This window comes from Chenopodium album, chromosome 9, assembly GCF_948465745.1.
Source record: "Chenopodium album chromosome 9, dcCheAlbu1.1, whole genome shotgun sequence".
Taxonomy (NCBI): Eukaryota; Viridiplantae; Streptophyta; class Magnoliopsida; order Caryophyllales; family Amaranthaceae; genus Chenopodium; species Chenopodium album.
In genome coordinates this window covers 1,124,051-1,146,701 of record NC_137842.1, presented here as the reverse complement: position 1 = coordinate 1,146,701, position 22,651 = coordinate 1,124,051, and the positions used below count along the sequence as shown (strand labels likewise).

At 36.7% G+C, this 22,651-nt stretch overlaps 4 protein-coding genes across 5 annotated transcripts; 3 read left to right on the top strand and 1 right to left on the bottom strand.

The window, feature by feature from the left end:
- Positions 1 to 1,836: 1,836 nt before the first annotated feature.
- On the top strand, positions 1,837 to 7,187 carry LOC145558182 (E3 ubiquitin ligase BIG BROTHER-related-like). The gene is made up of 7 exons (XM_081619334.1): positions 1,837 to 2,280; positions 2,903 to 3,275; positions 3,368 to 3,417; positions 4,951 to 4,992; positions 5,111 to 5,229; positions 5,308 to 5,416; positions 6,918 to 7,187. The coding sequence occupies exons 1-7, from the start codon at positions 1,993 to 1,995 to the stop codon at positions 6,963 to 6,965; spliced, it is 1,029 nt and encodes a 342-aa protein (XP_081475460.1). The 5' UTR covers positions 1,837 to 1,992; the 3' UTR covers positions 6,966 to 7,187.
- Positions 7,188 to 10,140: 2,953 nt separating this feature from the next.
- Positions 10,141 to 14,368, bottom strand: LOC145559335 (putative pentatricopeptide repeat-containing protein At5g08310, mitochondrial). The gene is made up of 2 exons (XM_081620758.1): positions 11,522 to 14,368; positions 10,141 to 10,843 (listed from the first exon to the last, which is right to left on the bottom strand). Exon 1 carries the CDS (start codon positions 14,331 to 14,333, stop codon positions 11,757 to 11,759), a length of 2,577 nt encoding a protein of 858 aa, XP_081476884.1. The 5' UTR covers positions 14,334 to 14,368; the 3' UTR covers positions 10,141 to 10,843; positions 11,522 to 11,756.
- A 1,124-nt stretch (positions 14,369 to 15,492) lies between these two features.
- LOC145559254 (sugar transport protein 10-like) lies at positions 15,493 to 18,065 on the top strand. Its single transcript, XM_081620690.1, has 3 exons — positions 15,493 to 15,951; positions 16,438 to 17,064; positions 17,598 to 18,065. Exons 1-3 carry the CDS (start codon positions 15,493 to 15,495, stop codon positions 18,063 to 18,065), a joined length of 1,554 nt encoding a protein of 517 aa, XP_081476816.1.
- A 962-nt stretch (positions 18,066 to 19,027) lies between these two features.
- LOC145559334 (E3 ubiquitin-protein ligase RING1-like) lies at positions 19,028 to 21,944 on the top strand. 2 transcript variants are annotated; one of them, XM_081620756.1, is made up of 2 exons: positions 19,028 to 20,308; positions 21,346 to 21,944. In XM_081620756.1, the coding sequence occupies exon 1, from the start codon at positions 19,230 to 19,232 to the stop codon at positions 20,295 to 20,297; it is 1,068 nt and encodes a 355-aa protein (XP_081476882.1). In that variant the 5' UTR covers positions 19,028 to 19,229; the 3' UTR covers positions 20,298 to 20,308; positions 21,346 to 21,944. The 2 variants fall into 2 exon arrangements, with proteins under 2 accessions (XP_081476882.1, XP_081476881.1); XM_081620755.1 differs by having other exon boundaries at positions 19,029 to 20,308; positions 21,356 to 21,944.
- Positions 21,945 to 22,651: the final 707 nt, after the last annotated feature.

Below are 22,651 nucleotides of genomic sequence, written 5' to 3'. Positions count from 1 at the left end.
GCACACTGCGAATTCTAACTCATACTCGATGACCCGACCCTGACCCAAAATTGACCCAAAAACATCGACCTAAAAATTGTAACTCGAAATTGATCCAACCCGACCTATACCCGACTCGAAAATGGAGTTGACCCGATCCCGGCCAGACCCAAAGTGTTTGACCCAAACAAATTTGATCCCAAAATTGACTCGAACATACTTTGATATCCGAAATGTCCCGAACTAGCTAAAATTACTTTATAATTGAACTTAAAAAGTCTGGTAACAAAAATAACTCATATCGTTCATCTTCAACCGTGCTAAGCGCATAAACCAATTTGATAGCTCTTATTATAACAATTTCAAAATATAAAATTATTGATTTGAGCTTGATCCAAAAATGGAACAATACGAACATGACCTGACCTGATTTTGACCCGGTCTGTATATGACCCGAACATACTTGAATTGAAAATGGTCTGACCCGAAATGACCCAGCCATTACTCGACTCGAAACCTCAGCTCACCTGAATCATACCCAAAACCTGAAATGACTCGACCCAATCCATAGCCGACCCGAAATTGACCCGCCTATACCCAACTTGAACGACCCATTTGCCAGGTCTAGCTATAAGCCTATAACTAGTCATGTCCCGAAAACACTTTTAGTTTGATTTTATGTCACTGATTGATTTGTTGGCATCATTAATGAGAAAAAATGTATAAACATTTTTTTTAGTGTAAATATTTGTACACTATTCTTATACACAAAGTTTCATATGTGGCTAACCACACCATGTGGTCAGGGTTACTCCTTCAGGGGTTCCTCGATCGATTAGGGGTTACATAGTCAGGGGTTACTTGGTTAGGGTTACTCAGCGAGTCAGGGCTTACTAGATCAGGGGTTACTCAGTCGGTCGGGATTAATTGGTCAAGGATTTACTTGATCAGTTAGGAGTAACCCGATCAATATTTTGGTATGTGTTAGCTGGACACACGGTGTGGCCAGCCTCACAGAAAACACGCTAAATCTTATAAGAGTTGAAAAAAGACAATTAACATTAATGGAAGCAAATAAATAATAAGCATTTAAAGGAGTATATCTGTTAAAACATTATTCATAGGAGTTATTTCAAACTTTTTAAAAGGTAAAAGGGTATAGATTGACTCTTGATATATTTCCTTATGTTGCATCACTACATGGTCTTCTTGAAACACTCAAACACAATCGGAATTGAGTTGGCCCAAATACATGAAATTGATGACCCAAAACTAACACAAATTGAAATTGTTTTGACCCATTGTTGAATCAAACTCGAAAGTTAAGTGATACAATATTGGTCCTTGACCCAATCCAAACCTTTCCCAAAATCAACTATGGCTTAAACTAAAAATAGTATATTGTGGGGATTGAGCTAACTCGGATGTATCTAACCTAATCAATACTTAAGACTCCAACGCTGAATGATGAATACAAGTTACAGTATATGACTTGACTCAAAGTCGAAATATCATTGCTTAAATATGACGTAACCTGAATGAACTCAACCTAAACCCTCAAAAATCTGTACTTAAATACGAGTATAAAGTTGCAAAGTAAGAATTAATTACTTTTAATAGATCTCTTAAAATTACAATTGTAATTTTAAATAGATAGACATTAAATAATACTCGTATTTTATATTACAAGTAATTAATTAATAATACGACTAGGAAATAGCGTAGATGAAAAACACAAGTCGTTAAAACAAATTCTAACACGAGTATACTTGTAAATTTTAACGTTGCAAAAGCCAGACGCTACCGAACCAAATCTATCCTATTTATATCCCCTTTTTTTTGTTTTTTTCTCCTCATTCAGGTTTTCATCTTCCTTTTAAAAAAATTTCAAACTCTCTCTCTTCCCCACTCAATTCAACATTCTACGAATTTTTTCGTCACTTTTTTCCGTCAAAAAAAAAAAAATCTAATTAAAAAAAAAGCCGATAATTCTCCGCCGCCGTCTCCGCCGCCATGGATGAGAACTCAAAGATCGTCATCGATGGTGGCGCTGCTAAAACATCCACCGATGATTCCGCCACAACAAACCCTAACCCTAATTCCGATATCACTACTTCTACTAATACTACTACTTCTACCAATTCCAACTCCGCCGCCATTATCGGCGGTGATTCCGTCGCCGTTGATGGCGATGTTGGATCGGACGGTGCTGGTCTCTCTCGACAGTCTTCTAGAACTCCCTTCACTAACCTCAGTCAGGTTGATGCTGACCTCGCTCTTGCCCGCACTTTACAGGAGCAGGTAATTTCTTTATCATTCTATGTTTTCAAGTTTTTATTTTATTATTTTAGCGATGAATTTGGAAATTTATGAGTTGCTTTTGATTTTGATTGTTTGTTTGTTATTAATGGTGTTTTTAGTAATGAGTAATAGTGTAATTGTGTATTGAGAGCTTAATTTTATAACTTTACTGATGAATTTAGAAGTTTATGAGTTGCTTTTATAGTTTTATTTATGTTTGTTAGCTAATTGTTTGTTTATTATTTATGGTGAGCACTGAGCAGTAGTGTAATTGTGTATTGAAGGTTGATTATTGTAATTTTATCCGTCCATTATTCCTTATATGATCGTTTATAGGAGAATGCTCCATTGCCCTAATAACCTAATCAACGTGTGATTTCAGTGATAAACTTTGTTGTCGATAAAATGTGGACATACTATATTACGTGTCCATCAGTTTTATACTATAAAATGTGGACAATTAGGGATGGAGGGAGTAATCTACGTGAATTTTTTGTTCGTTTGTATTGGGGAGGTTGACAGTTTTGAATAAAGTTGGATGACAAACAGAATGTAATTTCGATGAATGTGCTTAATGTGAACTCTGTTATTTACTTAGTTTTCGTGATTTGTTTTTGAGCAGGAAAGGGCATACATGATGCTAAGCATGAATGGGGGTGGGGGTGGGATTGGTTTTGGAAGGTGGGAGACTGGAATTTATATTCCTGATGATGAGGATGATGACTTTGGTGATTCCCATGATCATGAATATGATGATGAAGATGAAGACGATGATGATGACGAGGAGAATGAGGAATATATTGACCATTATGATGACGAGGGTGAGGATGCGTTTGACGTTCACGCTCATGATGATTCTGGAGATAACGATGAACCTCATGTTGAACTTGATCCTAGCGCGTATCCTGATGACGAGGCATATGCAAGGGCCTTACAGGATGCTGAAGAGAGGGAAATGGCTGCTAGATTGTTGGCTATGGCTGGCATTACTGAACGTAAGTGTGGTCTGGGCATGAGTTCTGGGCTAATTCGTCATATGATTAGTATTGGGACTATGGGCTTAATATTAACTGTCTCATGGTTGCAGGAGAAATAGTAGATGTGGAGGATCATAGGGCTCATAGGGAAAATTCTCAGGTAGTGTTACTCTTTTCAAGTTGTTTTATGGTTTATCTATTAGTTACTATGTATTTGTTGGTTATTTCTGCTTTAGAAGACACGTCAGACAAGTAGCTTTTTTGGTTTGCATTTCACGTGATTGAGAGAAAAGAATATAATTTTAAAGCATAATTACATGAAACATTGTCATTAATTCCTTTTGTAACTTAGATATGAGTTAAAAAAATTATAAAATTTGACCGTTTATGTTAATATTTGGTCATTGTGTAATTATGTATATTATGCTTAGATCTCTCGTTGATAGATTTTTTTTTAGTAATATTATTATCCTCCAACACTAGTTTCTTCAAGTATGCTATGTGGCATGCAACGTTCTTTTGTAGAGCTTGTCAATGTATTGTTATTTATCAAGAGATAAACAAGTTGTAGACACAAAACATGCAAGGGCTCCGTAGGAGTTTTAAACCATTGCCACGGGTTGTTGTATTGGTGCAGTTGCACAGTAACTTGATTTCTACCCAAGAGCTTTTGGTTGTTGCTTTCCTATTGATCTCCCCCCCCCCCCCTTAAACCGAACATGCAAGGGCATTGCAACGTAGTGGTGTATTGGCGTAGTTGCACAGTAACTTGATTTCTATCCAAGAGCCCTTTGTTGGTTGCTTTCCCATTGATCCCTATGTCTGATTTAAATCGAGATGATTGTTGCTATTATGGAGACTACTTTTCTCACTTCAGCTTCCTTTGTATGTGTTTTGGACTTAAGTCCCTCTCGCATAGTGGATAAGGTGCAGGTCTTATATGACTTATTTTCTATCCCTACCTCCACAATGGCGAAGATGTTTTTATTACCCCACTGTACTATGAGTCATCACTTATTCACTTGGCTACTAATTTAGAGTGAACAAGAAGTTAAAGGGTTTGGTCTAACATGTGATTTAGTCCATTATCCAAATTGAAATGTTGCTAAGTAGATACTCTAAACATAGTTTATATAGAAACACTATCTCATGTTATACCTTGGATTTGAGACCTTATTAATATGTTAATTGGCTTTACCTTCCTAAAAGAGACAAGATATGTTTAGGAGGTTATTTTCAATTGTTCATCTTCATGGTGATTCATCTTTGGGATAATAGGGTAAGGGAAGGACATTTTTTGATGGATTTGTAAAGTAATCTTTTTTACTATGTATGTATTTCATACCATAAACTACTGTGTATCATTAAAAGACATTGTTGTTTTTGGAGCAATATTGGATATTTATCATGGGAAAAGTGCAACTTTTTGAAACTTTGGCATGGAGAGTTTTTTCTTTTTTCTTTTCTTTTATTTTTTGGGTGCAAAGGGGTGCCTGCTACCTGGAATATGTAATTAGGAAAACTTTTTTTTAATGGATGTTAGCATATTAACTTACAGATATTTTTACCCTCGACCTGTTGCTTTGTGAACCTTTAAAATTTATTTTTTGTCTTAAATTCCTGATCGCTCAATTTTTCTCTGGTTCTTTTTCTGGCCTTCCTGAAATATGTGTTTTTACTTCCTAACTTTCAGGACACGTGGGAGGAGGTTGATCCTGATGAACTTTCTTATGAGGTAATTCTGGTATTTTTAGATTGCATGGTCAACAATTCTCTAATCAGATTTTGTATGATGTTCCTGACGAGCAATGTAATTGTATTCGACTTAATGAAGCTCACTTCAATATTGACAGGAACTGATTGCTCTCGGTGACGTAGTTGGTACAGAGAGTAGAGGATTATCAGCTGATACAATTGCATCGCTGCCTTCGACAAATTATAAATGCCAAAACAATGAAACAGAGACAGATACGTAAGTGGGACAGGAATAGGTTTCTTTTCTTAATACTCTTTATGATATGTTGGTGTAATTCTTTTGCTGCTTTTGCAGTTGTGTCATTTGCCGATTAGACTATGAGGATGGTGATGGAATGACCACACTCCCTTGCAAGCATGCCTATCATTCAGATTGCATAAATGATTGGTTGAAAATTAACAAGGTGAGGTAGCACTGGACACCTAATATCTGATATTCATTATGCCTTTTCAATTGTACATTCACATGTCCAATAGTTCATATTTTACAGTCAAAACTCAGAAGTATCTCTTGAATAATTTTGTGTTAATCTTGTAAGCTGGCTACTTTATCTAACAAAACCCTGCATGCATCTGGGCCTCTTTGAACCCTTATCTATGCCAACAGAAGGACACATTATTGGCTGTTGTTGACCTGATGTGTATTCAATAAAGTTCTGCAATAGTATTGACAACTATAGGATTACTTTCTCCTGCTGACCCTTGCAAGTTGCAATGAGAAACCTTTTGTATTGAGACTAATTTGTTGTTTGTTAGACTTTCTCAAATTACTGGGACTAATTTGTTGTCCCTATCTCTCAAATTAATGGCTCTGATATGAAAATGAATTAATCAGTCTATAGAGTTTAATCATGTTTACCTTGGACTTGTGCTGCAGACGACTGAGACTCTTAAGAGTCATCAGTCAGTGCTATTTCATGAATTCTACCCATTATACACCCTCCGTCCGTAAATAAAACCCACTGGGAAAGGGTTTCTAGGAGAGTAATTGTAGTTGGGTAAAAATAGAAGGTAGTGTGTTAGAAGGGTTTTGTTGATCAATGTGAATTTGAAAACAAGTTTGTGGATGATGGACCTCCTTCAATGAGATTTGGGGCTTTGAAATGGGACAACAGGAGAAATGGGGCTTTTTATTTTGGTACTAGCATATTGGTTTTATATTCTTGTGCCCTGTATTTGAATTGACTGTCCTGTTCCAATAGGTGCCTTAGATTAAGTGCTATCACCTTTTTAACTATGTGTGATTGGTAATGCACAGGTAATTGGAAACTTTTCAAAATTAATAATTATGCACTATAGCTAACATGCATTAATGTAGCATCCTTGTTTGGAGATTGCTAAGTGATTGTTATGCTTTAGGCATGCTGAAAATTTCATCTGCAAAGTTGGCAAAAAGACCATTAATTTGCACATTGTATTATGTCGTGATTTTTTTTATTTTTATTTTTATTTTATTTATTATTATTTTTTTTCCCTGTGGATTTATCTTAAAGAATTTCTTTGATAGTCTTATTGTAATTTAATTATGATATGTTTATAGGTCAACTATCTGAAATGCTGCGATTAAAATGATTTAAAACCTTGATGCAATATTGATTAGAATTAAACTCGAGTAGACTATACATCTGAACTATCATGCATTGGATTTGGACTGTTTACATCTGTATAATGGTTAATTTTCCCAAAATTGATTGAATACTTCCACTGTGATAGCACTGTTCTCTTTGCTCTTCTCACAATGAGGAGTAATAAAATTCTTTCTCATTGTTGAGATGTTCTAGGAGTTTACATAGCTTATCCCCATGGGGAACTTGTTCAGTCATGTAGCAATTTTATTTTTTTTTCCTTTTCTTGTTCGGCTATGGAGATCAACTGTTTCCTTATCTGCTCTACTTGTTGATGCAGGCGTGTCCTGTTTGCAGTGCAGAGGTTTCAACGTCTCAGAGTAGCTAAGAAATGGAATAGATGATACTTTGGTGTATATTAGATTCTATATGAATTTGCCAATTAAAGGCCATAGATCTGGTTGTCATGCTTTTCTTTCTAGGGGACAAACTAATTCTTCGGTTATTGTATCTGTTCTTGATTATTCCCCGTTCGAGAATGGAATACCTTCTTTTTTCTCAATTTTTTCTCACTGGAGTTCAATATCAATGCCTTTTGCTTTTTGACGTAGGATGCAGGTTTCCCGTTGTAATATTTAATTAATCTTTCTTACTCCGTAATGTTTGTTTAATCAATTCAGGCGTACTGTATTTGATCATAGCATAAGCCTATGGTGTAACTTCTGCACAGAGTAAATTGTTGATTTCAGGTAGTTGTGAGACCTGAACATTTTATAGGATTCTCCCGGCAGGGCCTATTAGTAGTGAAGAATGAAAATTGTACTGCCCATTGAATTGTCGAAACAGGTGTAAATATACTCCGTAATCTACTCTTCAACTAAAATATATTTCGTTAGGGACTTAGAGTTGGCATGTATATTTCAAAGTCTAGTAGGGGAGCATAGACTTTTTTTTTTTTTTTTGACAGCTGAGAAAAGGGGCACTTAGTCCCCAGTAGCCTTAGTACATTGAATGCTAAAGCAGTGAAAATTGGGAATTAAAGATGGGAGTTCCTGAATTTTCCTTTTCCTCCTAGCATGAATAGCTCCTGTTAAATCTCCTTGTATCCACTTGATTGCTTTGGTGTCCTGTGTTGTAACCTTCAAGTGCCACTGTCTTCTCTCCAAGGTCGAGCTAATACCTGTAAAAAGTAAATCAAGGGTAATGGTTTCACTGTTAGCATGATGTTGGATGGTTTTTCCTTGATATACAGCGCTATCTGGAGTTTTCAGCACCCAGCTCCCAGTGGTGTGATATTTGTTTCCTGCTTTCTTCAGTTCCAGAGATGCCATTCTGCACTCACCCGTCCCTACAATTAGCTGCACCTTAGTGTTCCGCCGTACTGTTCTCTTCTTTCCAGCTCCATCTTCAAAACCCGGGGGTAAGTTCTGATCAGCTTCAATCGAATCAACCACATCACTCGAGCTGTGGTTTGATCTATATGCTGCCAATTTATGCTCCATTTTCTTAATTGTGGTCCCTTCATTTTGCTTTATTTTCCTGAAGATCAGGTCATTTCTCGCTTCCCAAATGCTTTCCAAAACTGTTAGGAAAAGAATATAGCTTCCCTCCAGCCCTCTCTTACTATCACATAAGAGTCGTTGCCAATTATGAATCCAATTGGCTATTGGAGTGTTTGCTTGATGAGATACGTTAATGCCCAGTGCACTACCTCTCCATATGTGACTTGCAAAAGAGCAATCACGGAAAAGATGCTCCAATGTTTCCAGCTCTGTATGGTCACTTCCAGAATCATTTTGGCATAGTAGGCAAGAATGATCCAGCCCCAATCCCCTTTTTCTTCTTTCACTTCCAACTGGAAGCGCACCTTTGAGAATTTTTCAGATCAGAATTTTTTTTGTCTAGGATTGCCAGGAAGCTTCCAAACTTTCTTCCAATTTATCACATTCACCTCAGGTCGCTAAGCAGGTGTGCAATTTACTCTGTATAAATGGTTGTACCCTCCCCGAGTAGTGTAATTGCCTCCCCTGTCACTATCCCAGATAATAAGATCCTCGATCCCAGAGGTCAGGTTGCCCATGGTGGATATCTCCTTTACTGTATTTTCATCGAAAAGCACCTTGCAGTCGGTCATTTTCCAACCTCCACTACTGTCAAGCAAAGAGGAGACACTGGCAGTCGAAATCACATCTTGTATCCTCCAAACAGGCTTCTTACCATGAATCCATGGGTGGTGAATTTTCGCTAGGCACCCATCCCCTATGGACCACGAGCTGCCTTGTTTTAGCAAGTGTAATCCCCACTTAATACTTTCCCATCCCCACGAACCTGACTTCTTAGCACACCAGTTGTTATCAAAGAGGGTGGTCTTACAAATACCATATTTGGCGCTAAACACCTTGCTAACCATTGTATCCGTGTTATTGATAATGCGCCAACCCTGCTTAGCAAGAAAAGCTTGGTTAAATAAACGAGTATCAAGTATGCCAAGCCCCCCTTCTTCCTTTGGGGCAGTGAGATGTCTCCAACTTTTCCAGTACACCCCTTTGGGGAGCATAGACTTCATGTATATTTCTTCTCCGGAAAATTTCCTTTTTAGCTTGAGAGGTAAATGAAGGAACATTGGCTTTTTCATTCCTGCCTTTCATTTGATTTATGGTGCCGGATGCTGGATAAGGGGTACGAGTAGTTACTTATCGTGCAGCATGATTATGGTAAAACATTTTTGAGTAGTTTCTTATCATGCAATGCTTATGGTAAAACATGTTTCCATTGCCTTCAACCCAAATTAAGGGGTACGAGTAGTTTCTTATTGTGCAACATGCTTATGGACGTTATGGTATTAGAAAAATTCACTTTAATAGTCCTAACTTTGGACGATTTACTCTTAATAATCCTAAAATGAATTAGTTTATAGTCATCCCACTTTTGATATTAGTTTGTGATCTCTAGCTGTCCTAACCGGTCATCAACCTAATATATTAGGTTTTTCCGACACGTGAAATCATGTGAGTGATCCAAAAAAAAAAAAAAAAAAAAAAAAAAAAACTCTCCTCCCTACCAGCCACCCCCTCTCCCTAGCCCAGTTTGAAACTACTCCAACTCGGTCGAAAACCTCCCCCTCCCCCTACCCCCCCACGAAAACAACCCTCTCCTAGCCCCACCATGATATTTTAATGTCAACTTAATGAATGGATATGAGGAATTTTATTAAATGGAGGGTTGAGATTCATTCTACAATGACCACAATTTCATTGTAGCCATGTGAAAACTATCCTCAGAATTGATAATATGAAAAACCTTAATCATCCATTCTACTCATTTGAGTTACTTGCGATTTTTTTTGTCCAACTCTAGTCAAAATGAAAATTCTTGAATAAAGACTCAAATCAAAAGAGATCATATATTTTTTTCCCCCTTAAGAATAAAGATCTTATAGGCAAGAGATTGATTTGATTTAAAGAACCCATTACATAAATGAGAGGGAAGATAAAATCTTAAGGTGCTATTTGATAAAATCTATCCTTGTTATTAGAGAGCACATAGGCCAATACAAACTTACAAACATGTATGTACAAGCAAATGACTGCAGATGATATTGTGAACAATCGTTGAACCCTTGTAATCAACTGTAATACTTCATATATGTACCATTTTTTATACAAACTACTCAACCTACACACTGCAAGACAAATCCTATACCAAAATCGTACAATGACATGTAGAATGAACCGCTCCAGTGGATGATATGAGGAATGCCAAGATGCTCATAAATCTCATACACAATCCCACAAATGCGATTAATCCCTTTGTCAATGCTGTGGTAGTTCAAGAAGGTCAAAGTAAAGCAAGCTCCCCCAGTAGGTTCTTCCTTGGATCCCAAAGTGAGAAAGAAGGGTCAATACTCAATATTAAATACTTCCTCTGTTTCTCTTTACTTGCAACACTTCCCTTGAATGAACTGTCTTAATACTTGCAAGTTGCAACATAGCTCAATAATCAAAAGTATACATCTCTATCAACGATCAGCAATTCAGTGGAGAGAATGTCCAAAGATGTTCAGTGGTCGTAAGTTAACCGTTTCCTTGGTATTCATGGGATAGTTTACCCATGACATTGAGTAGTGAAGAAGAAGTGCACCAAGAATTGCGAACAATCATGGTGGAAAAATTAGTTTCTCTCTCATCATGAGATATTGTAAAAATCAGAAAATCGATTGCTTCTCCAAAGTTATTGAACTTTCATGAAATTCTCGAAGTAGTTACCCTGTTCGATTTGGAAGAACAAGACATCAATCAATTAGCTAGATTTGCAGGGTGCAACTAATCACAATCACAATGAAAATGCCAACAGATATGACAAACATATTATGGGTTTGGGAGCTATAATGAAAATATGTTACTAGGTAGTGTGGAAACAATCTAAAAAGGATAAAAGGTTTCCTCTTAAAAATATTGCTACACATTATATAACATGTCTCCTCAGATGCACCTGAAAATTTACTAAGGTATAGGACAAACGAGCAAGGAATACAGTAAGGAAATTAAAATAAATAAATAAAGTGCAGACTGAAAAATCATCACAGGATTAATTTGGGGTAAACATGTTAATATGCACACCTAGGCATGCTCTTGAATTGAGAACATAGACAGAAGAAAACAGCACAAGCAGTATGGGGGAAATACACTTTCTTAAATATGTTACGAAACTTTATAAATATGATAAGAGTTACATATATGACCAATGAACTACAAAGTCAGCCTCATAGAGTCATAGGCTCGTATCCTAGCACCCAGTGCCTCAAGCCCCATTAAAATATACACCATGCAAAATTTTGGAGCCATTACCAATCCAACAGTGACATAGTTTGCTAACCACTGTCCCCTAATGAACACCAATATTAGTAAATTCATTCAACAAATTAGATTATAGCTGGAAGTGTACCTGTGTTGGAGATATGGCAATACTCGAAGTCATTACAAAAAATTGCCAGGTGATGATTGAAGGCAACAACCTTCCCCATGTAAGAAGGATGGGAATGCTCTAAATTCACAGTTCTCATAGCATGAAGCTTTCAAATTGTTATCCGATGCTAATGGTCTTAGGCCTAAAATTTAATTAAATATTGGCTTAAACTCATGCATCAGCTTCCAAACAAATAACGGGATTCTCCCCAGCCTCACTCTTCACCCCAATTCAAGGAACTGTTGGAGATGCCACCTTTCGCAAGGAGAGTATTAACATTGCAAGAAGTAGAAGGATCATCACACAGTTTGGCTATTGCATTTCTTACAACTGTATAATTTTTATCTACAGGGTCTGGAAACATTCTTTTTTCAACAATCTTCTTCAATATGTCCAAAGCCAAGATATGGTTCTTGTTCAACATACAAGAATCCAACAAAGCTATATAAACAAAAATGTCAGCACTCATTTCCTTTTTCTCCATTTCACAGAGATAAGATAGGGCCGTATCAGGCATGCCATTCTTGGAGAGGCCACTGATTAAAGCCATGAAAGCAATTCTATTGGGGCAACATGCTTTTATCTCCATTTGATTCCAAAGCTTAAGCGCATCGTGAGGCCGCCCAGCATTGCATAGCCCATCTATTAAAGTTGTATAGGTTATGACACTGGGTTCCCTGTCTTCTTCGCCCATTTTGGAATAGCAAATGATAGCCTGATCTACATTACCAATCTTGCACCATCCGTCAATAAGAGAGTTATAGGTTACAGTTGATGGGATAAGTCCCTGAGCAAGCATATCTTTCAACATGTTCTCAGCTTCTGACATTCTATTTGCTTTACAGAGGCCATTAATCAAAATATTGAAGGTGACTACATCAGGTCTGTAACCACGGGAATATATATAATGAAACAACTCCAGAGCACGGTCAACTTCGTGAAGTTTGAAAAAACCATCAATAGCAGCAGAATATGGAACTACATGCAGAACAAGACCTTCTTCCACCAATTTAGCAAGAAAATTAGAAGCTTCCACTGCTCTCCCATGTCTACACAGCTGTTTAACAAGTGTCGTAGAATTCTTTATCCATGGTTGATGGCGGTAAACACACATCTCTTTCACTATACTTGTAGCTCCAATGACATCCCCTTTTCTACAAAAATACCCATATATGGAGTTGTAGGTGAAATGAGTTGGCCCAATTCCTGATTGCTTCATCTCTTCCAAGAGTTTAAGACTGTCAATTACTCTATCAGCATTGCTTAAAGCATCGATTAAATTGTTGTACAAGAGTGTATCCTTTTGGCAGCCAAATTTCGCCATAGCTCCAAAGAGCTGAAGTGCTTCGTCCAATCTGCTATTTTGGCATAGAGCATTAATGATTATACTAAACGAAGATGAGTCCAAGCAATTAATTCCTTTAAGCTTGAAAAACTTCTCTAACCTACTACCATACTGAGGTTTTTCCTCTATCATCATTTTCACCAATTCGAGGGCTCTATCAATAAAACCAATGCAAACAAGACCATTCAAAACAGAATTATAAACCAATTTCACTGATTCATTATCAAGACACTCTCCGTTTTCCTCAAGTAATTGTGCCATTGTCTCCTCTTCATCAGTGAAAGATAGAAGCTTTGTGAGTATACCAACATCAGGAGAAATTCCAGAATCTTTCATTTCTGAAAACAAACTTAAAGCTCTCTGAGGCTTTTTAATCTTGCAAAGACCTCCAATCAGCACATCATAGACACCAATATCAACTAAAATCCCTGATCCACGCATTTTTTCATACAGTTGAAGGGCCTTATCAACTTTGAAATTAGATACAAACCCATGTATTAATACATAAAATGTCTTCTCATTCAATCTCAAATTGCAAACTTCCATCTTTTCAATCAGCTCAAATGCCCTATCCACCTCCCCCCACTTACTGAAAGACACAGCTAAGATTGACATTATATGGGAGTCAACCAATCCTCTTTCAAGCATTTGGTTAAAAACAATCAAAGCCTTATCAAACTCCCTAGCATTGCAATAAACCTGGAGAAGCGGCGTCATCGTATACTTATCAACCATCCACCCAAAACTCTGCATTTCATTGAATCTCTTTTCAGCTAGAACACACAAGTTCGATTTACCTATGGTCTCTAACAAACAATTATAGCTATAATTATTAGGAACACAAAGACCCAACTCCCTAACTCGATCAAACAACAAATTAGCTTCTTCTACCAATCCTACTCTTCCCAAACACCTAATAAAAAACCCCAATGCCCCAGGAGACATAAAACAACGAGAATCAATCAATTCTAAAGCTAAAGCTTTCATTGGGGCATTTTGTCGAACACCTAATAGGATTGAAGCCATAGCATTAAAAGTATAACAATTATGAAAATAACCTTTCTGGGTTTTCGCCCAAGTAAAGAATCTGTACGCAACTTTCCAATTCCTAATGCCCTTCAACACAGCTTCAACGATTTCAGGGGTGAGTCTGCAACCCAGTTGACTCAGTACTTTGCTGTTATTGGCCTCAAAACGATTCTGGGTAAAAATTGAAATCAACCCATCAATAACCTCTATATTATCAGGAGAAAGATTAGGATTGTAAGGGTTAGAGCTAAACTTTCTAAAGAATGATGGAATTAAAGACAAATTGGTGATGAATTGAGCAGCAGAAAAGTGGAAGAGTTTGATTGAATCCGTTGATTTATGAAGGGAATGGTTTTTGATGAATGCTTGATGTAATGCAGTGAAGAGAGAGCTTCGAGGATGGTAATGGCGTCGCATTTTGAGAGAACATTCATATCACTCAGAGTCACTGCCGTCCAGATCTTCTTTGAATAGAATGAATTTGTTTGATGTGTTTTTCCTTTATAGTAGTTTCTTGTTAGGGGTTGGGACTCTTGAGACTACTTGCGTGATTTAGGGATGACACGGGGTCGTGCTAGTTTGAAAGCGAACTTGGTACAACGCTATGACATGTGATTATGTGAAAGATATATGACCTAATGCAAGCTCGGCCAAAGAATGACTTAACGGGATTTTTTTATGTTAGGGTGCATGTCATGTTTCAACTGTGACTTTGCTTAGGAATGAGTGAGATCGAGATTGATACATCAAATTTAGTAATTATAGTAAAATTATCTTGGGTTAGATTGAAGAATTGAAGCGATAACATCTTGTTAATCCAACAAATGCCTAAAGTTGGTAAGCATCTACTAGTTAGGTGGTGGTTATAAATCTCATGATAGCACTTTAATTTGTCTAGGGAGCATGAGCACAATAAACCCGTATTGGGTTTTGGTCGACAAATCCCTTGTATTCTAAAATTTTTACAACAATTTGATTGGACATGCTGATACATAATATTATTGTGATTTGCACATTATTAGCACGTTGCACCCAACATTGAGTTAAATTTTAAGGACGCCGTTATTGAAAGTAGTCGTGTATTTTAAACAATTTTGTACATTAACTTTTTTTTTTTTTAATTATTCGATCTACTTCTAGTGGTAGTAGTTGCATTGCTTGTTAGATGTCTCCATCCCTAACAAGTTTATAACTAGTTGATGTGTTAACCCTTATCTTTTTCTATATTAAGACCTTAAGACAACTATCAAATCAGCAAAAATAGCAGAAATCTAAGGATACAAATTAAGCATTATCAACCATGCTTTACAATGTAGTTTATCTAAAAATCCTCCCCAAATATAGGAATTATTTTAAGGAGATTATAAATTGTTTCAAAATGATAACAAAACAAGGTACCTTCTGCCATTATTCAGGCTAAAGGGTCAATTCAATAATCTTAACATTTGAGAGACACCCAAAGAAAAAGTGAACGAATGTATCAAAGTTATTAATAAAATTTTTAGCTTAGATAAAAAGTTGGCCTTTTCTTTAACGAGTGTTCTCTTGTAGTTTACATTACTCATCATAAACAAACATGGCAGGAGGAGTAATTGTAACGGGTGGTCGTGGAGGTAAACAATACGAAGGCCGTGTTACCGGGTTTGTGATAGTTACGTGCTTGGTGGCTGCCACGGGTGGCCTTATATTCGGGTATGATATCGGAATATCAGGGGGTGTAACGTCCATGGATATATTCCTACACAAGTTTTTTCCAACAGTTTATGCAGCAGAAAAAAAAGCATCAGGGCAAAACCAATATTGCAAATTTAATAACGAGTTGCTAACGTTGTTTACTTCCTCTCTTTATTTGGCAGCACTAATTGCCTCTTTTTTTGCATCTAAAGTGACTAAGGCTTTTGGAAGAAAAATTTCTATGCTTTTTGGTGGACTTGTCTTTCTTGCTGGTGCACTTCTTAATGCATTTGCTGTTAATGTTGAGATGCTTATTGTTGGTCGTATTTTACTTGGTATTGGCATTGGTTTTAGTAATCAGGTAATTTTACCTTTTATTGTTTATTTCTCGATAAAGGTTTTTAAAAGTTCTTTAAACTTTATCGGTCACAATCTTCAATGTTTGACCAATATTACACGAGTAAGGATTATTAAATTGATAGATTGGAAATTAATTAACACACATTTTGACAAATTATTATCTAACAATGTTTCTCGTGATAATGCATTATAATAGCGATAATTTAGTTAGTATTCTATACACCTTTTGGCTTGAATCTTCTAAAGTTTGAACTGGTATGGTTGTTACAATTGTTATAATGTATATGGTCTAATATGGTATGATTTTTCTGTTTGATATAATCTATTCTTAACAATAATAAGGTAAAGAGAACAAAACTTAACAATCAATAAAGTTAAAGTGTAAAGAACTTTTAAAAATAAAGATAGTACTTCGTATATGTTAATCGATTATTTCTAATAAAAAATAACACAGTAGTCTATGTTGATGTACACATAAAAATTGCAGTCTATACCAATTTATCTATCAGAAATGGCACCACCACAAATTAGAGGGGCTCTCAACATTGGATTTCAATTGGCAATTACAATTGGTATATTGGCTGCCAATCTCATCAACTACTTTGCACAAAAAATGGGGGAGAAAGGATGGAGGATTGCTCTAGGACTCGCCGGTGTACCGGCTTTAGTGATCACTGCTGGTGCCTTGATCTTACCAGACACCCCAAACTCTCTGATTGATAGAGGCCACCAAGACAAAGCAAGAGACTTGTTGAAGAGAATTCGCGGAACCGAGAACGTTAAAGAGGAGTTTGATGACATTCTTGAAGCATATGAATTGTCTAAACAAGTTAAAGAACCATGGAGTAACATTATGCAACGTCACAATAGGCCTCAACTTACCTTTGCTATTATCATCCCTTTTTTCCAACAAATTACTGGGATTAATGTCATCATGTTTTATGCTCCTATCCTCTTTAGGACTATTGGGTTTGGCGATGAAGCTTCTCTCATGTCGGCTCTCATTACCGGGGTTGTCAATGTCGTCGCCACCATTGTCTCCATTGTTTGTGTTGATCGCTTCGGTCGTAGGGCTCTCTTCATCCAAGGTGGTCTTCAAATGATTATAACTCAGGTATGTTACAAAATTATACAGTACGTGCTCTTTTAGGACCTGTTCGCTTCAGCTTAATTTTAGTTCAGTTCAGCTCAATTCAGTTCCTAATTTAATTATCTCATAAACTATTCAGTTCAGCTCATTTTAGTTCAGTAAATCATAATAGGCTCTTAGGACCTGTTATTTTAGTTCATTTCAATTAAGTTCAGCTTCAATCAATTCAGTTCAGTTCAGTTCAGCTCGCTCCAATCAGTTCAGTTCAGTTCAACTCTAATCAATTCAGTTCAGTTCAGCTTCTAATTTCTTTCTCTCATAAGATATTCATTTCAGCTCTATTCAGTTCAGTTCAGCTCTATTCAGTTCAGCTCAAATCAGTTCAGTTCAACTCCAATCAGTTCACCTCAGTAAATGACTAAATGTAAATAGGCCCTTAATCTCAATTTAATTGTCACATGTACTTTTTTGTATCCATTCTAAATTAATAGACGTACTGCACGTGCATATTTGCACATACAAAGTACTCATACTAATCATTTTTTTTTTTTTGGTAGGTGATCATTGGTGTAGTTCTTGGCCTAAAGTTTGGAGTCACAGGGGTCGGGTCAATAAGCAAAACAGATGCTAATATCATAGTAGCATTGATATGCATCTATGTTGCGGCATTTGCATGGTCATGGGGTCCTTTGGGATGGTTAGTTCCTAGTGAAATCTTCCCTTTGGAGACTCGATCAGCAGGACAAAGTATCAATGTTTCCGTCAACATGTTGTTCACCTTCATCATCGCGCAATGTTTCTTACACATGTTGTGTGCCATGAAATTTGGTCTCTTCTTCTTTTTTGCTGGTTTTGTCATCATCATGACAATCACAATCTTCTTCTTCTTGCCCGAGACCAAAAATGTTCCTATCGAAGAAATGTATAGTGTGTGGAAGGCACATTGGTTCTGGGGATCATACATCCCTGATAACTTGGTTGGCCATCATTCTAATAAGAATGTTGAAAAAATGCTAAATGCTTAGAGGGGAAAAAAAATTAAGTAGAACCACCTCATTCATGTTCAAATGGTTGGTGTTGATTTATTCAAGTCATTTTTTATAAGTTAATTTGTGTTCAACATTTTTTTCATGACCGAACTAAATTACAAACAATGTATCAAACCAATAACATTTCTTATTTATAAATCATTCGATTACAGTACAACATAATGATACACGAGATTAAACAAAAAAAAAAAAAAAGTTGTGAACCAAACACAAATTTTGGCCTTCTGATCTACCCCTTCTTCCTTGATTAATTGTGCCAAGGACATAGGCATTGTGTCAACGCATGGACAACCTTAACTATTTCCTTTTGTACTCAACAAAGGATCAATCTATTAGTTGAAACTTTTTTAGTGAAATGCAATATGTCATGCCTCTCTTGGCCTTTTTTCAATTATTGCCACTACATTAAATTTGTATTCTAAAAATGATCCATTGATTTAGATCCTTCTGTAGATATGTTATAAATATATACGAAGTATATTTTATTAATAGCGTATCAATTTGACAATTTGTGGACAACTATTTTTTGCTGTAAAAATGAGGCACTTATGTTATTTTTTTTTTTTTTTTGCTAATTCCAAACTCAATTCAAACCATTAAGAACTAAAATGGCCCCTAAAACCTTAAACGATGAAAAATTTTAATCGGACTGCAATTTAAAATTTATAAGGACATTTAGGCTGTAATTTGCAATTTTTTTTAATTGAATTGCAAAATACGGAGCACTAATTTTTATTTATTTTTTGGTTGGTAAAGAGAAGGGCCCTACCAGACCAAAACCTCTCACATGTCCTCCCGGCCCGGGACTAAACAGTGGAAAAGAGTTTGCAAATTTTGTTTAAAAATATATCAATTTAATACTTGTATGAGTAAAAAAAAAAAAAAAAAAAAAAAAGTCAAAGACGAAAGTAGCTCGTGGAATCTTCCGTATGCACTAGTCAAAGTAGACAAATGATACAAAATCTAGTATCTTCCAGAATCCTGTAGCATTTTTATTTTATTATTTTCAACAATAAAATTCCCCAATTACTATAAATTCAACCCACAAAAATTCGAACTTCAAATCAAAAACCCCCAATTTCAATTTCCTTCACCAATTATTCTAATTTTCTCTCCCCTCTCCACAAATTTTCCGATCAAATGTCGTCCGCCGGTGTAGCGGTGGTGCCGCCGCAATCATACTTCTGTTACCAATGTAATCGCACCGTAACCCTAACTCCGACGCCCAATTCCGATCTCTCTTGCCCTAATTGCAGCGGTGGTTTTCTCGAAGAATACGATTCTTTTCCGCAAAACCCTAACCCTAATCGTCTTTTCGGTTCTTCTGCTGCTGCTGTTTACCCTGATCCTTTCTCTTTCCTCGCCGATCCTTTTTTCACGGCGGTCTCTCGTGAGCCCGGCGGACCAGGTGGGCCCGCTGTGTTCTCTTCGACGACGATTGATTTGCAAAACCCTAGAAATTTCTCACCTTTAATGTCACCTTCTTCGGGTTCTCCTGCTTTTAATCCGTTTGATTTTCTGCAGAATTATCTTCAGAATCTTCAGCAAAGTGGTGCTAATGTTCAATTTGTTGTTGAGAATGATCAGGGTGATCCGAATTTCCGGCTTCCGACCAATTTTGGGGATTATTTTTTAGGGCCGGGTCTTGAACAGTTGATCCAGCAGCTTGCTGAGAATGATCCGAATCGATACGGGACTCCCCCGGCTTCAAAACGAGCGATTGATGGTTTGCCCAATGTTGTGATCACTGCGGAGGTTGTGAATTCGGATTCGAATTCGTGTGCTGTTTGTATGAATGAATTTGAGGTTGATTCCAGCGCGAAACAGATGCCCTGCAAACACTTGTATCACTCTGATTGTTTGATCCCTTGGCTTCAGCTTCATAATTCTTGCCCTGTTTGCCGGTACGAGTTGCCTACCGATGACCTGGAATACGACAATCGAAGGGCGGGTGGTGGACAAGGTGGGAACTCTGAAGGGTCATCAGAGAGTGGGAGTGGCAGTGGCAGTGGTGGATCGCAGGGAGAAGGTAGAAATAGTGAGAGGAGGTTCAGAATCGCGCTGTCGTGGCCTTTTAGGATGTTTGGTGGCTCCGAAGGGAATAATAGTGGTAACAATAGCGGTCCAGGCTCGGGGGCTCGACAAGGTGGTAGTGGTGGTGGGGGTTGTGATCATGGTTCGGAGCCAATGCATGAAAGCTTGGATTGAAGTTAAGAAAGGTACAATTTTTAATGTACCTTCTTTCTCTCTTTCTTCTGCATTTTGGTCCTTAGCTTTATGGGTAGATAGTTGTGAAATTATTATACTGTAATTGACATTATATTAGGCTTAATTTTTTATAGGTGGTGGAGAATGCTGAAATATTCTTTATTTCGATTAATTACATTTTTCTAATGATTTAGCTCAAATTGTGTAGGGTAAAAATTATTTAGGATTAATGAATTTGTTTCCTTATTCAATTCTTCATATTTGGTTAGTCAAATTGATACTTGTATTATAAAAATTTGTTACAACTCCAAGCCAGTTTTATGAATTATGACACAAATACCCTTATCAACTATTCTGCTTGCTTACTTACAAAATTACAAGTCTGTTGTTGCTATCATGTCATTGGCAATGATATTGGGATAAGAGTTGAACTTTGCCTTGGGTTTGGGCGAATAGATTGACTTTGCTATGTTTGTGAAATTCTTACTAGTCCTAGTACCACCGCACCACTAGAAGAGAATACAATGATCGCCAAAGAGTGTAAAATTCTAGATTGGTCCAAGCACCTCATTACCACTAGAAAAGAAATAATCTGTTTATACCAATTGCAACTCTTAAAAATTTGCTAGTAGAGTTTGTTGCTATTGTTTACTGCGGATGCTAGTCCTGGTTGATTGTGTTGTATGAAACTCTAGGTATTTCTGCTAGTAACACAGCAGCCATTACATCATTGATGTTAATCGTCATGCTACATCATTGAGTTCAACAGTGTGGTTTTTCCGTTTAAAACTTATTTATGGACGCGTAGGATAGATCTATGCCATTATTAAAATGTCAGGTCATGTTGGTTGTTCCATTTTAAGTATTATGTATTTAGCCAGCCACAATATAGGAGAGAGAGTGAGGGTTCTGGCATTCTTGGCTCATCATGCGGTCATCTAGTGTTTCATGTTTCTTTTATTTTTGCTTCATTATATGGGTTATTGATTTCATAGGGGTTTGATTGTTTCAGAGTATACAATATTATATTAAATCTTAAACATTAAAGTTCTGTGCAGGTTTATGGCCAGAGCTTTGTAATTTGATTTTGTCATTCTCTCAAGCTCATTTTTTGCAAGACTTTCGAGGAGGGTGCTGCACTTATGGACATATTTATTTATCTTATATGTTTGATACACATCAATTTGGGGTTAGATTGGTAGAAAAAGGATGCTAGAGAAGGAAGAGTGTTTTCAGTGTTGATATTAGCTGTTACTATTTGGTCACTTGTGTTTGTACAAAATCGTATTTGAAATCAAATTGGCCTAATTCAAAACTGATATTGTCCTCCTGGCATTCCTTTAGTTATATTGACCTTGTGGTGAAGCTTTGATATGAACAATGAAATGATCCAGCACTCTAGCTAATATTTCTCGGTATATTTTAGTGTGAATATTACTGCATGATCTGGGCGGGGAATGTAGGGCAGCAACTCCAGTTCAGCCAGCTTTATGGTGAAGCTGCACAACTTTGTTTACTCTGTTGTCTGTGCATCAGCTATTAACTCTAGCTCTACCGCTTTTGTGTATATACCGCACTTCATCAATATCTTGGGTTTGAGTTTGTCAAACATATATACAAAGTATGAGATTGTGCTTAAACCTTTCACTCTTGTCTTCAATTGTAGTACTTAATGCTTGTATATCTGGTTTTCCACTTCGTACATGCATATGCTGGAGATAGAAGTGATTTTTGTGCTTGTCTTTATGTTTTCTGATAGGAAATGTTCAGATTGTACACGCCTACACAGTTATGAAGGTCCCTTATTTTCAAGGGATTGTACAATTGCTAATTGTCCTCCGAGCTGCCTCAAACTACTACCTCCAGTCCAAATTACTCGCAACTTTGGAATATTTTATATCTCACAAATAATACCCCAAAGTTGCGAGTAATTTGGACCGGAGGTAGTATTACAAATTTATAAGGCTTCACTGTTTCAGGAGTTTTGCATTTGCATGACGCTTTGGAATGGTTTTTAAAGTGTCCTGCTGCTTCGCTGTAATCGGCGTTATGTCTTTGGGTTTTTTTCACCCTCTAACAAAAGCACCCTACCTCTGCTAGATACCGAGTATATCACAAGTAAAAGAGTTGCAATTGAAACGTAACTAACAAAGGAGATGTCTAAAATGATATATATATAACCATCATTTAGAAAGTGAGTAGCAACAATGTTAATGAAGATGTGATGAGTAATATGATAACTTAAAATACATGACACAATGGATTAGGTTCATTTTAGGACCCAGCTTTACTATTTACCTTTCTCGACTCCATTGTTTTTACTTTTCCAAAATTCGTCTTTGATTTCTAATTTT

What these genes read in the sequence shown, in the direction of transcription:
- LOC145558182 (XM_081619334.1), top strand. Translation starts at nt 1,993, where the DNA reads ATGGATGAGAACTCAAAGATCGTCATCGATGGTGGCGCTGCTAAAACA. An exon ending in CCCGCACTTTACAGGAGCAG is followed by an intron (nt 2,281 to 2,902) that starts GTAATTTCTTTA and finishes GTTTTTGAGCAG; the next exon opens with GAAAGGGCATACATGATGCT. An exon ending in CTCATAGGGAAAATTCTCAG is followed by an intron (nt 3,418 to 4,950) that starts GTAGTGTTACTC and finishes CCTAACTTTCAG; the next exon opens with GACACGTGGGAGGAGGTTGA.
- LOC145559334 (XM_081620756.1), top strand. Translation starts at nt 19,230, where the DNA reads ATGTCGTCCGCCGGTGTAGCGGTGGTGCCGCCGCAATCATACTTCTGT.
- LOC145559254 (XM_081620690.1), top strand. Translation starts at nt 15,493, where the DNA reads ATGGCAGGAGGAGTAATTGTAACGGGTGGTCGTGGAGGTAAACAATAC. An exon ending in GCATTGGTTTTAGTAATCAG is followed by an intron (nt 15,952 to 16,437) that starts GTAATTTTACCT and finishes TAAAAATTGCAG; the next exon opens with TCTATACCAATTTATCTATC. An exon ending in TTCAAATGATTATAACTCAG is followed by an intron (nt 17,065 to 17,597) that starts GTATGTTACAAA and finishes TTTTTTTGGTAG; the next exon opens with GTGATCATTGGTGTAGTTCT.
- LOC145559335 (XM_081620758.1), bottom strand. Translation starts at nt 14,333, where the DNA reads ATGCGACGCCATTACCATCCTCGAAGCTCTCTCTTCACTGCATTACAT.